This window comes from Triticum dicoccoides, chromosome 6B (genome assembly GCF_002162155.2).
Source record: "Triticum dicoccoides isolate Atlit2015 ecotype Zavitan chromosome 6B, WEW_v2.0, whole genome shotgun sequence".
In the NCBI taxonomy this organism is placed as follows: Eukaryota; Viridiplantae; Streptophyta; class Magnoliopsida; order Poales; family Poaceae; genus Triticum; species Triticum dicoccoides.
In genome coordinates this window covers 247,245,062-247,258,511 of record NC_041391.1, presented here as the reverse complement: position 1 = coordinate 247,258,511, position 13,450 = coordinate 247,245,062, and the positions used below count along the sequence as shown (strand labels likewise).

At 46.4% G+C, this 13,450-nt stretch overlaps 1 protein-coding gene across 1 annotated transcript; it reads right to left on the bottom strand.

Moving 5' to 3' along the window:
- Positions 1 to 666: 666 nt before the first annotated feature.
- On the bottom strand, positions 667 to 4,936 carry LOC119322573 (protein FLX-like 2). Its single transcript, XM_037596056.1, has 5 exons — positions 4,756 to 4,936; positions 3,989 to 4,658; positions 3,753 to 3,895; positions 3,503 to 3,591; positions 667 to 1,519 (listed from the first exon to the last, which is right to left on the bottom strand). The coding sequence occupies exons 2-5, from the start codon at positions 4,567 to 4,569 to the stop codon at positions 908 to 910; spliced, it is 1,425 nt and encodes a 474-aa protein (XP_037451953.1). The 5' UTR covers positions 4,570 to 4,658; positions 4,756 to 4,936; the 3' UTR covers positions 667 to 907.
- Between the last annotated feature and the right edge of the window lie 8,514 nt (positions 4,937 to 13,450).

Here is a 13,450-nt window from a genome sequence, read left to right as displayed (position 1 = left end):
ACCATCCTACAGCACACTGAGCTTTTCTGTATGTGGGCATGGCTTTTTCTCAAAGATGATCCGAGTTTCAGATAAACCTGGACGATCGCTGCATGTTTAACAGGCAAAGAAACTATTGGTATGAAATTCGACAGACTTTGTGATGATGATTGCTAAAAGAAAGCTCTAACCTGTCACCAACTGGACAAACAAACATCCAGGATGGCTAGGAAATTACTGGATGAAGCTGGTTAGAAAGCTATATGCACAGAACATGAAGCTAACGAAATGTCTGCCTTTGCAGGCAACTAGTCTGATACCAAAAGCTTCTAAAACCACACTGAACTCTGCTGTACGCAAGCATTGCTTCTACACATTTTCATCTCAGTTTGAAATAAACCTCGAGGATGGTGCTGAAGCATATTTCACAACTCAACTTTATTGATATGAAATTCGCATGATTGCTAGACAACAGAAAGCCGCAATCAACTCAAACAACCAAGATGGTTACTGGATACGATAACTATTTTAGAATAAGGACTGGCAGGTGCACAGATCATACCATACATGCAACTCAACTGGCAGTCAATGAATATCACCTGGTAACTAAAGTGCAAAATAAACAGTATACAACTAGCTGAAATTTACAGTACTGTTACTCCTTGCCTAAACTCGAGACATCACCACTCATAGAAAATGCTTTAAAACCATCACAACACATATTTATGGAAGTCATCGCTATCTCAGAAACAAATATGATTGCACATACAATCTCTTACAGATTGCAAGAAAGATTTGTATCAGACCGATAAAACAGCAGTTTGGTACCGTGGTAGCTGCAGAAACTAAATTTGACTCTGGTAAACAACGAAGCAGCGCCATGTCTCTCTCGATAACAAGACCACAACAAAGTACAGTTATCACCAATTTATCTACGTCCATGTGGAGCTTGATAAGCACCACTGGTGTTAGGTGCTGCTTGCGTGGATCCATAGCCCTGAGGCTGTGCAGACAACCCGTACGGTGACCCCCCCTGGGTTGGGGCGAAGTGTGATGATGCCTGTGCTAGTCCATAGGATGGTGGCATCTGTGTGTGTGCATAAGATGGAGCCTGTGTTTGTCCATATGATGGTAGCCCCTGAGCTGAGCCATGAGGTCGCGCTGTTGTTGCGCCGTATGATGAAGACGGGACTGGCCCAGAAGCATATGATGGTGGCACCTGTGCAGATCCATATGTGGGTGCAGCACCTGGTGCCCGTGCATGCGAAGGTGGTGTGACCTGACTTGATCCATAGTAACCAGCACTACTCCCATGAGCAGTTGGAGCCGCTGCCTGACCTCCAAGTGCAGGCATTCTAGAAGTGTCATATCCAGCAACTTTTAGAGAGTCGTAACCAGTAGCACCCCTTGATGCATCATGGACTCTAGCAAGACGAGAAGTCTCATATGCATTCCCTCTTGATGGATCATATCCAGAACGAGGAGCAGTTCCAGCTGGGCTTCCGCTTAAAGGGTCTGGCATACCAGGGGGCGTCCTAGCCTGGATCCACAAAACAATTATGTTGTTAACATGGAAAAATTACTCCAGCGGTTAGTTAGAACATCTGAAAACACAATTTATATTATTGTTTGCACAGAAAAATAAGCAATCCATTAACTCCAGGCGAGAAAGTAAAGGCAATCAGGGGCAAACAACGGTAGCCAGACAGCTAGTCCAGCTTTTATTTATGTTAATCTGTATTTTCGATGACACTCTGCCTTGAATGCCCATGGGAAAACAAGGGTTGAGCCAGATCCCTGATTCAGAATTACATGTGTTATAGTGGGTGGTTGGGTGCGTGAAATAGTTCATAGAATCCAGTATCATATTTCAAGTCTACAATTATCAAATCAAACAAAACCAGCTTAGCAAGAACAAGAGATCCTGAGTGTGCAAATATGCAATATAATTGTTAATTATTATTTTTAATTATCCAACAATATTTAGCTATTTTGAAACAGTTTTTATGTGTTGAATTTGTATTTATAAAGCACTTTCTTATTGTAAGACTGTGTAGTACTTCCTCCGTTCACTTTTGTAAGACGTTTTAGACATTTATAAGACAATGCCTAAAACAGTTCAATTTCAGCTGTCCAAAACGTCTTACAAAAGTGAACAGAGGGAGTAAAAGAAATTAACGGTAAATATGCAATTTAGGGGGCCATCCAAGTCAAGCCATGCCTTTTCAAATCAACAAAGCACAAAATCTAAGAATTCCTGACAAACAATCTGGAAAACCAGCAATTGTGCGAATAAATATAATGCCTTTTAAAGTTGCAAAAGGGGAAATAAACGGTTGGAATATTGGAAGTTATGATTAGCATAAGGTGAAATCGGATCTAGTGGGACAGGCCCCTGTGTTCTTTAATTTAGTGGGTATTGGCCTGCCAAGTGTGGCTTAAGCATAGTTCAAAAAAACACTCCTAGGCGCTAGCCTAGGCGTGCTTAAGCGCTGGGCGTCGGCTACTCGGTATAACACCTCTCTTTGGCCCTAGGCGCTAAAAAAAGCGGTCGGTGTGGTCCTCCAGGGAGAAATCAGTATTCTCCGGTGAGGAATCAATCTCTCTGGTGAGGATTTGACCTCCCTAGCGAGGAATCATCCTCCCTGACGAGGATTCAACCACTCCGACGATAAATCAACTGATTCCAGTGAGGGATCGAGCTTCTCCGGCTGGTTCACACCGGAACAGCAAGGGAGAGACAAAGAGAGGAAGAGGCAGCATCGGTGCAGCAAAGGGAGAGGGGCGGCACGAGGAGCATACCTAGACTTTCTGTCTGATTGTGCACCTACGGGGGCTAGTAGAAGAATAGGAAGATGTGCTAGTGGTTTAATGAGCTAGGATAGCCCATCTAGCATATTTCTTCACAATACAGTCATTCCTTCATGCTACAATACTAAACGCCTAGGCAGCGCACAGGCAAGTTGAGCGCAAGTATGTCCCAAAACGCATAATTAATGCCCAGCGCCTTTTTGAACTTTGGACTTAAGTACTCACGCCAGATAGATGCATAAACATAAACAGTGTTTAATTATCCCTCTCTCTCTCTCTCTCTCTAAGATATGTTTGAGAGGGCACAATAATTAAGCAGGTTTAAGGTTAAAGAAACCAAGGGGGGTGAAAGAGAAAATGGTAAATCCTACTTTAATCATGAAGAGAAAATACTGGAAATAGTTTGTGGAGTGTCCCTTGTAAGTACAGGACAAAGGAGATGTGATATATGTGGGCAAACAAGCAAAAACGTCAAAAAATTAACACGCACACGTTATATTATGCAATAAGATAATTACTGTATTATAAGTTTGTATCACTAGATTCAAGTTCAACCCTAACCGAGCCGTGCTCGAGCTCGGCATGATAAGTGTAGTCTCACACTCGGATCACCTGGGCTTAAACCCACAATCATCCAGATGATACATACTTCAGAAATAATAAATGTCTCAACTTGTGAGGTATCCATTTGGCAGGAAATAAAGGTGCTCACCTGTGCACCCCCATAGCCACCATCATAAGCAGAATGGTGGCTAGATGTACCACCATCCTTCTGAGCAAAATTAGGATTGTACAAAGTACCTACACATAAAAAACGACTCATGTTAACCAAAAACATAACCGCAACTACAAAGGTTAAAGAAAAAATCATAGCAACGAAAGACATAACTGCGGCTGCAAAGGTAGGTTTCTACGTACATATATCTACAGAGGAATGAAATGGATGAGATATAATGACGTACCACTTCTGTCAACATTAGTTGTGTTTGTCAACTCAGCACGAAGCTTCTCTAACTCTGTAACCATGGAGTCATAATTTTTCTTCATTCCCTGCAGCGACTCGGAGTGGTCCATCTTCAGTTTCCTTTCATACTCATATGCAGCCCTGAAATTTAAATAGCACGAGCATGGTTGAGGTATTATTCATATATTGGTTAGAAGACATGCTGGAGAACAAGTACAGCACACGTTGACACACCTGAGGTGCTGATATTCCTGTCTAGCAGCATCAAGATCAGCCATGAGTGCAGGCAGCTGCTGTGCCTCGCCAAAGTTCCTCTGCAGGTCTTTGTTCAGCTTCTGCGCATCCGCCAATAAATGCTGCCTTGCCGCCGCCAGGTTCTGCGCCTCCGCGTGCGCCTGCTGCAGGTCCGCCTTGACAGACTCGTAGGACTTGAGATCGGCCTCCATCTTGGCAGCCTTATCAAGGAGCCCCCTCATCTCCTGCTCCTCGGCGGCCTTCGCCGCCTCCCCCTGCGCCTGTATCCTCTGCAGCTCCTGCTGCGCGGCAGCGAGCTCTTTCCTCAGAGACGCATGGCTCGCGGCGAGCCGTTCATTCTCCAGCGCCAGCTTCTGTATCTCTCCACACTGCGCCGCGAGCTTCTGCTCCAGGATCTCAGGCGGCGGCAACATATCGTAGGGGTATGGCCCCGGCCCTGGCGGTGGGTGCATGCCCGGGCCGTACGGATCACGGTGCATCATGCCATGCGGCGGGCCAGAGCCGGGACCAGGGAGCGGCCGGTGGTGGTAAGGAGGAGGCATACGCCCCTTGCTCCCCATGGCGAATCAACGACACAACGACCGCCGGTCCGCGGATTAGCGACTAGCACGAACGCACGAGCTCTCGATTCAGCCAACGACAGTAAACCCTAGAATGACCAGCGCACGGAGCGGATCGATTAGGCACAAATGAAGCAATGGAATTCGGGCGCCAGGGCGGGCGCGGAAGAGGGAGAGGGAGAGCACCTCGTGGTGGTCGGCGGGGGCGGAGCGGCGGAGCCGAGTCGAGAGGAGGCCGGTCTGGTGGTCCTTCGCCTCCTTGTTTCCTAGGGATGGATGGATTGGTTCGTCGTCTTCGTTGCCAGGGGCGGTCGGTGACGGTGGAGGGCTTAGCAAGGGGGTAATTTTGCACGGTGGCCCCTGACCCCGGTGTTTCTCACTCTCTGCGTATCGAGAAATAGGGACGTGCCACATGTCCGCATTTTATTTAATTTTAGAGCATGGTTAATAATACAGCCAACAATCGGGCTATAAGGAGTTGCCATGTCATCTATAGTGTTGTGGAATAGCCACGGCAGATGTCCTACTGTGAACACTTAGTCATGGAGCCATCGCAACTAGCTTAGGTTATAGGGGTTAAACGGGACAAATGACACAGGAGTTTATACTGGTTCGGCTTCTTGCGGTGAAGGTAAAGGCCTAATCCATTTTGAGGTGGTATTGCTTATGTCTCGATTATCAGGGAGCGAATACGCTTGACCTAGCTTTCGATCTCTTGTTTCTTGCCTTGAACCGCCGTCGGGTCGTCCCTTTATATACACAGGTTGACGTCCAGCGGCTCACAGAGTCCCGGCCGGCTCATAGACAACGTGTCTGGCTCGGTGACTAACTATACATGCCTTACAATACAAGTCTTACACATATGACGGTTTACTCCTACGGGCCTTAAGTCGCCCTTGGGCCTTGGGCCCTCGCCTCTGAACCGCCATCTTCAATATCCTCATTGGCTTCACATCATGAATCGCCATAGGTATAACCTAGCCCCTTCTGGACGGATCATACATAATAGTTATATCTCCAACATTAGGCCCCAGGTTGATTTGAACTTGTTCATGTCAATCTTCAATACTTAGAAAAAATCTTCCTTTCTTCATTTGTGAGAGAACTCATAACCCGCCATGACATCATCTCCTGGGTTTGTGGTAACCCGCCATGACGTCACCTATCATTAATTTACACAATATCCAATATATCTTAACGGATCCTTATCTTTAATAGCTGTCCCGAGAATCAAGGCGCCCGAGCACCTGGATAACCATTCTTTGGTCTCCTTGTTTTTCGCGCCCACTTATTAATCTTCTCCTTATAAATAGGGTCGAACCTCCCTTATGTCATTCTCCCCCTTCTCCTTCTCATCTTCCTCCTCTCGCGACTCATCTGCCACTTCGAGCTCCGCCGCCGCCGCGAAGCTCACCGTCCTCCTCGCCCTTGGCCGCTGCATCAACCTGAAAGGGACCAGAGAACGCCGGTGCTCCACCGCAGTTCATCTGCCTCTGTAAGCGTTCCTCCTCCTATGCTCCAGATCGCATTAGGGTTTCTATAGTTTTTCGAGTTCTTCGTAGTTCTTCGTTGTTCTTCTAGACAACCCTTGTTTTAGATCCGAATGTGTCTATTAGGATGCGCGGAACTTGTTTTCATTCCTTTTATTATCTCAAAGCTTGCTTCACAGATGTATAAATCTCGCCCTTGTGCTAGTTCCTCTACTGCTGCAATGTTTTAGGTTTTGATTTATTTTCTTTTCTCACATAGCGCCAGATCCAAATCACCTGCTACCATTTGTAAAAACTTGTTTTTCCAACACTTAGAAGATTTTACTCATGATACATACCAATCTGGTCATGGCGGCTTACACCACTAGTTGTAGCTAGATTCAACACTTAGCAGATTTCCCTCTTGATAGATATCGATCTCTTCATGGCGGCTTACATAACCGGCTGTAGCTAGTCATATATCATTAGGCACCTTTTAAGCCGCCATTCTGAATATGTGTTGTAGTGCTTTTTCCTCCGAGTTAACTTAAACCGGCAAACTTGTTCTTTTTCTTTTTAGGCTTCTTTCTTCACAATGGCCCCGAAGACAGCCACTTCCTGTAACTGGGTTCCCTCCATTGTCACTGAGAACACACTCTAGGACTTTGTGAAAACCGGCTATTTGCCAGAGAAGACTATCATGCATTATCGCGCCCCAAGCCAGAAGAGGAGAAACCTCAGCCAAAGGATGATGAAGTCATTGTCTTTACTGATCACATGAACCGAGGCTTCTCACCGCCCGGCTCTAAAATTTTTCGAGACGTTCTGCACTTTTTTGACCTTCGTTCTCAAGACATCGGACCCAATTCCGTGTCAAACATATGCAATTTTCAAGTTTTCTGCGAGGTGTACCTTCAAGAGGAGCCCAGTGTGGAACTTTTCAGGGAATACTTCTATTTGAACCGCCAAAATGAATATTCAAACGGATCCAGCCTGGAACTTGGCAGAATCTCAATTCAGCGAAGGAGAGATGCTATCTTCCCCTATGCTCGCCTGCCGAGTCATCCCAAGGATTGGAACCAGACATGGTTCTACTGCAAGGACACTTCTCTGGCTGGCGAGAACCGATTGCCAGGCTTTCATGCCCTGCGTCTTGACTCAAAACATCCTCTTCCTGATAAGTTGACCGCTTCTGAACGCAAAAAACTCGCCCCCACCATCGCCAAGGTCAAGGCTCTGTTGGGAAACAGCTTAACTGGCATCGATTTGGTTCGATGCTGGGTTGCTTGGCGGATCATACCATTGAGTCACCGATCCGGCTTAATGTGTACTTACATGGGCAGCAAAAAGGATCCACTGCGCCACAGCTCCGTGCGTTTAACTTGGAAAGTAAGCTTTTCACACCCCTTAGCTCATCTGGATCCTTACTTTCTTTTGAAGCAATAGCAGCACGAGAGTCGGTGATACGTCCATTTTGCATCATGCTTTTATATCAATATTTATTACATTGTGGGCTATTATTACTGTAACGCCCTCGATGCGGCTATATCTCCCACGTGTCGAAGCACGACTTAGAGGCATAACCGCATTGAAAGCAATGTCGCAAGTGAGGTAATCTTCACACAACCCATGTAATACATAAGGGAAAGAGATACATAGTTGGCTTACAATCGCCACTTCACACAATTACATGAATAAAGCATTACATCATCCAGATACAATCAAGGTCCGACTACGGAACCAAAATAAAAGAAGAACCCCAAATGCGACAAAGGTCCCCGATCGGCCCCAACTGGGCTCCACTACTGATCAACTAGAACGAAACAACACAAAGGGCAAGATCTTCATCGAGCTCCTCCTTGAGCTTGGTTGCGTCACCTGCTCGGTAACATAGGCACCTGCAAACTGGTTTTGGAAGTATCTGGTAAGCCACGAGGACTCAGCAATCCCATTACCATGGGTATCAAGACTAGCAAAGCTTAATGGGAAAGGAAGGGGTAAAGTGGTGAGGTTGCAGTAGCGACTAAGCAAGTATGGTGGCTAACCAACGCAAATAAGAGCGAGAAGAGAGCAAGCGGAACGGTCGTGAAACTAGCAATGATCAAGAGGTGATCCTGAACTCTTACTTACGTCGGTCATAACACAGAAGCCGTGTTCACTTCCCGGACTCCGCCGAGAAGAGACCATCACGGCTACACACGCGGTTGATGCGTTTTAATTCGGATCTGGTGTCAAGTTATCTACAACCGGACATTAACAAATTCCCATCTGCCACATAACCGCGGGCACGGCTCTCGAAAGTTTATACCCTGCAGGGGTGTCCCAACTTAGCCCATGACAAGCTCTCGCAATCAACGAAGGAATAGACCTTCTCCCAAGACACTCCGATCAGACTCGGTATCCCGGTACATCAAGACATTTCGACAATGGTAAAACAAAACCAGCAAGACCTCCCGGCGTGCCGACATCCTGATAGTAGCCGCGCGTATCTCGTCTCAGGCCACGACCGGATGAGCACTACGTACAACTAGAACCATCCCTCAAGTTTCCCCGAGGTGGCGCTGCAAGTGGCTCTAGTTTGGACCAACACTTAGACAAGCATTGGCCCGGGGGGGCTAAAATAAAGATGACCCTTGGGATGCGCGACTCCCAAGGGAAAAAAAGGTAATCGGTGAGGCAAATGGTAAAACCAATGTTGGGCCTTGCTGGAGGAGTTTTATTCAAAGCAAACTGTCAGGGGGGTCCCATAAATCACCCGACCGCGTTAGGAACGCAAAATCCGGGAACATAACACCGGTATGACGGAAACTAGGGTGGCAAGAGTGGAACAAAACACCAGGCATAAGGCCGAGCCTTCCACCCTTTACCAAGTATATAGATGCATTAATAATATAAGAGATATTGTGATATCCCAACATAACCCTGTCCACCATGGAGCAATCTTCAACTTCACCTGCAACTAACAACGCTATAAGAGGGGCTGAGCAAAGCGGTAACATAGCCAAACAACGGTTTGCTAGGAATGGTGTCAAAGGTTAGAGGTTCATGGCAATTTGGGAGGCTTGAAGAGCAATGATAGGTAACACAGCATAGCGATAGAACGAAGCAACTAGCATAGCAATGATAGTAGTGAGATCCAGGGTAGCGGTCATCTTGCCTGAAATCCCGCTAGGAAGAAGAACGAGTCCATGAAGAAGACGAACGGACGTAGTCGAACGAATCCTCACAACTCCGGAATGAAACCGAAGCTAACGAGAGAAGCAAACCGGAAAGAAGCAAACAACATAGTAAACAACCATCGCATAATCATGGCATGATGCACAACCAAGTATGATGCATGTCCGGTTTAATGAGGCATGACATGACATGGCAAAGTGCAACAAACAACAATACAAATTAAGTGGAGCTCAATATGCAACGGGTTGCATATTGACGGAACACCACATTCAAGTATTTAGTTCACTCTTGTTTATGCTACTCATCAATATTAAATGTTATTAAACATGGCAAGGGGTGAATCAAAAGTAAACTAACTATTTAGTCAACTTTAAATGAGGCCGGAACAACAAACAACAATTCCGGAAAATCCTCATATGCAATTTATGAATTTGCTACTGTTCTTCCCTAAAACATATTTTAAAGTTGTTAAACAGGAAAATAAAGTGGACCATGTTAAACTAGGCATTTTTCCACCCCATTTACATATAAAGAACATTTAAAACCGAGCTACGGTTATTTAGTTATGAAATAAATCATTTAACATGGCATTTGAGCAAATTTAAACAAACATCATGTTTAAACATATTTAACATGGATGAAAGTGGCAAATTATTAATCTACACAAAATTCTAAGCATTTTACATATATAAATCATTTTAATATGATGCACGGTTCATGAGTTATTAATGCATGAACATGGAGGGTTTTTCTGCAAAACTGTTTTCTCAGCATTAATAGGCAAAATCGCAGACAGTGAAAAAAAAACAACACTAGGCCGAAACTGATTGGCCCAACAGGAACAGGAGCTGGGGGGGAGCTCACCACGGAGGGGCGGCGCGGCGGCCGTGGCATCTCCTGGAAGGGGTGGAACTTCATAGCGCCATCCATGGTGCTCTGGACGACGCGCTCGCCGACGGTCACCGGTTGCTGGAGGTGCGGGAGAGACAGCGGGATCCAGGAGGAGCTCAAGGACGCAGCCTCCGGGCACGGGACGAGGAGGAGACACAGGAGGACGAGCTAGGGAGGCAGCTCGCATCCCTGGGGCAGGAGGCTTGGCGCGCGATGCTGTTCGGTCAGCCGGCGGCGGGGCTGCAGTTGCTGTGGTGGTGCTCGACGACGGCGCAAGGGTGGCCGTGCTCTGGTGGTTTGGACGCCGGTGACGTGACGACGGGCGAGGATGATGGGGGAGGAGGCAGGGCTCGGGCAGGAGAAGCCCTCCTGTTCGAGGGGCTTGGCCTCGGGCGCGATGGGGCGGCTGCGAGGCCTCTGGTTGCCGGCGGCGCGAGGGGACAAGGTGAGGAGGAGGCGCTCGGGACAGGAGCTGGCTGCGGGAGGACGAAGATGCAGGAGACGCGCACGGGGAGGCGGCTGCTGCACGGAGGTTCAGCGAGGGGTGGAATTCTGGATCGAGGGGAGACGGTGGTTGGCCCGGGATGGATCTGGGAGGATCCCAAAGTGAAAACAGAGACTGGCGGCGGGGAGGAGGATGGGATAGCCATCCGGAATTTTAGGGATAGGTTGGTTTAAATAGCTAGGTGGACTAGCTTAGGGCAAAATAGACCCTCCGATCAAAATCGAACTGTCGGGAATAAACAGGTTATGGAGTCCAATTAACAAAACGGAGATGTTTTGTAGACGTTAGGGGATGATCCGAACTCATCGGTCACGACCGACCGGTTCGGGTTCGGGGCAGTTTCGGACACGCACACGAGGGGTCTGTGCACTGTGAAGAGGAACACGACGATCGCGTGCAAGTGGTTGGTTGGCCTCAGAACGGTTAACGAAGACAAGCGGTCTGACAATTGGTCAAAAGAGACAAAGAGAGAATCGGCAACTACGAACGGATACGGGTTTTATGAAAACATGTGGATGCAATGCGTATGATGCCATGAGATGAAATGCAAGACATGAACAAAATGCAAAACAAAATACAAAAACCCAACCACGGAGAAAATAAAATAACACATCTCCGGAAAAGGCAAGAGTCGGAGTTACGAATATGGAAAGTTGTATCCGGGGCGTTACAATTACGCATTATATCTCAATACTTATGGCTATTCTCTCTTATTTTACAAGGTTTACCATAAAGAGGGGGAATGCCGGCAGCTGGAATTCTGGCTGGAAAAGAAGCAAACATTGGAAACCTATTCTGCACTGCTCCAAAAATCCTGAAACTCCACGAAACCTATTTTTGGAATTAATAAGAATTATTGAGCGGAAGAAATACACTAGGGGGCCCACACCCTGTCCAGGAGGGTGGGGGGCGCCCCCCTACTGGGCGCGCCCCTGTCTCCTGGGCCCCCTGGTGGCCCCCCGGTGTCCATCTTCTGCTATATGAGGGCTTTTATCCTGGAAAAAAACGTGGGCAAGCTTACGGGATGAAACTCCACCGCCACGAGGCGGAACCAATCTAGGGCTCCGGCGGAGCTGTTCTGCCGGGGACACTTCCCTCCGGGAGGGGGAAATCATCACCAACGTCATCACCAACGATCCTCTCATCGGGAGGGGGTCCATGTCCATCAACATCTTCACCAGCACCATCTCCTCTCAAAACTCTAGTTCATCTCTTGTATCCAATCTTGTATCAAAACCACAAATTGGTACCTGTGGGTTGCTAGTAGTGTTGGTTACTCCTTGTAGTTGATGCTAATTGGTTTACTTGGTGGAAGATCATATGTTCAGATCCTTAATGCATATTATTACTCCTCTGATTATGAACATGAATATGCTTTGTGAGTAGTTACGTTTTCCTGAGGACATGGGTGAAGTCTTGCTATTAGTAGTCATGTGAATTTGGTATTCGTTCAATATTTTGATGAGATGTATGTTGTCTTTTCCTCTAGTGGTGTTATGTGAACGTCGACTACATGACACTTCACCATTATTTGGGCCTAGAGGAAGGCATTGGGAAGTAATAAGTAGATGATGGGTTGCTAGAGTGACAGAAGCTTAAACCCTAGTTTATGCGTTGCTTCGTTAGGGGCTGATTTGGATCCATACGTTTAATGTTGTGGTTAGGTTTACCTTAATACTTCTTTTGTAGTTGCGGATGCCTGCAATAGGGGTTAATCATAAGTGGGATGCTTGTCCAAGTAAGGGCAGTACCCAAGCACCGGTCCACCCACATATCAAATTATCAAAGTACCGAACGCAAATCTTATGAACGTGATGAAAACTAGCTTGACGATAATTCCCATGTGTCCTCGGGAGCTCCTTTCTCATTATTAGAAATTGTCCAGGCTTATCCTTTGCTACATAAAGGATTGGGCCACCTTGCTGCACTTTATTTACTTGTTACTCGTTACTATTTATCTTATCACAAAACTATCTATTACCTATAATTTCAGTGCTTGCAGAGAAAACCTTACCGAAAACCGCTTATCATTTCCTTCTGCTCCTCATTGGGTTTGACACTCTTACTTATCGAAAGGACTATGATAGATCCCCTACACTTTTGGGTCATCAAGACTCTTTTCTGGCGCCGTTGCCGGGGAGTGTAGCGCTTTTGGTGAGGGGAACTTGGTAAGGAAACATTTATATAGTGTGCTGAAATTTTCTGTTACTTGTCACTATGGAAACTAATCCTTTGAGGGGCTTGTTCGGGGTATCTTGACCCCGACCAGAAGAGCAAAGAGTTGCTCCTCAACCTACTGAACTTTATGAAAATATTTACTTTGAGATTCCTTCGGGTATGATAGAGAAACTGCTAGCTAATCCATTTGCACGAGATGGAACATTGCATCCCGATTTACACCTTATCTTTGTGGATGAAGTTTATGGATTATTTAAGCTTGCAGGTATTCCCGATGATGTTGTCAAAAGGAAGGTCTTCCCTTTATCTTTGAAGGGAGATGCATTGACATGGTATAGGCTATGTGATGATACGAGATCTTGGAATTATAAACAATTGAAGTTGGAATTTCACCAGAAGTTCTATCCTATGCATCTTGTTCATCGTGACCGTAATTACATATATAATTTCTGGCCTCGCGAAGGAGAAAGCATCGCTCAAGCTTGGGGGAGGCTTAAGTCAATGTTATATCCACGCCCCAAACATGAGCTCTCCCGGGAAATGATTATTCAAAAATTTTATGCTCGGCTTTCTCTTAATGATCGCAACCTGCTCGATACTTCCTGCGCTGGTTCTTATATGCTGAAGACTATTGATTTCAAATGGGACTTATTGGAAAGAA

Excerpts from the sequence above, each read along its gene's own strand:
- LOC119322573 (XM_037596056.1), bottom strand. The coding sequence starts at position 4,569 with ATGGGGAGCAAGGGGCGTATGCCTCCTCCTTACCACCACCGGCCGCTC. Across the intron at positions 3,896-3,988 it reads CAGGAATATCAGCACCTCAG|GGCTGCATATGAGTATGAAA; the intron begins GTGTGTCAACGT and ends TTTAAATTTCAG. Across the intron at positions 1,520-3,502 it reads GTGGCTATGGGGGTGCACAG|GCTAGGACGCCCCCTGGTAT; the intron begins GTGAGCACCTTT and ends TTGTGGATCCAG.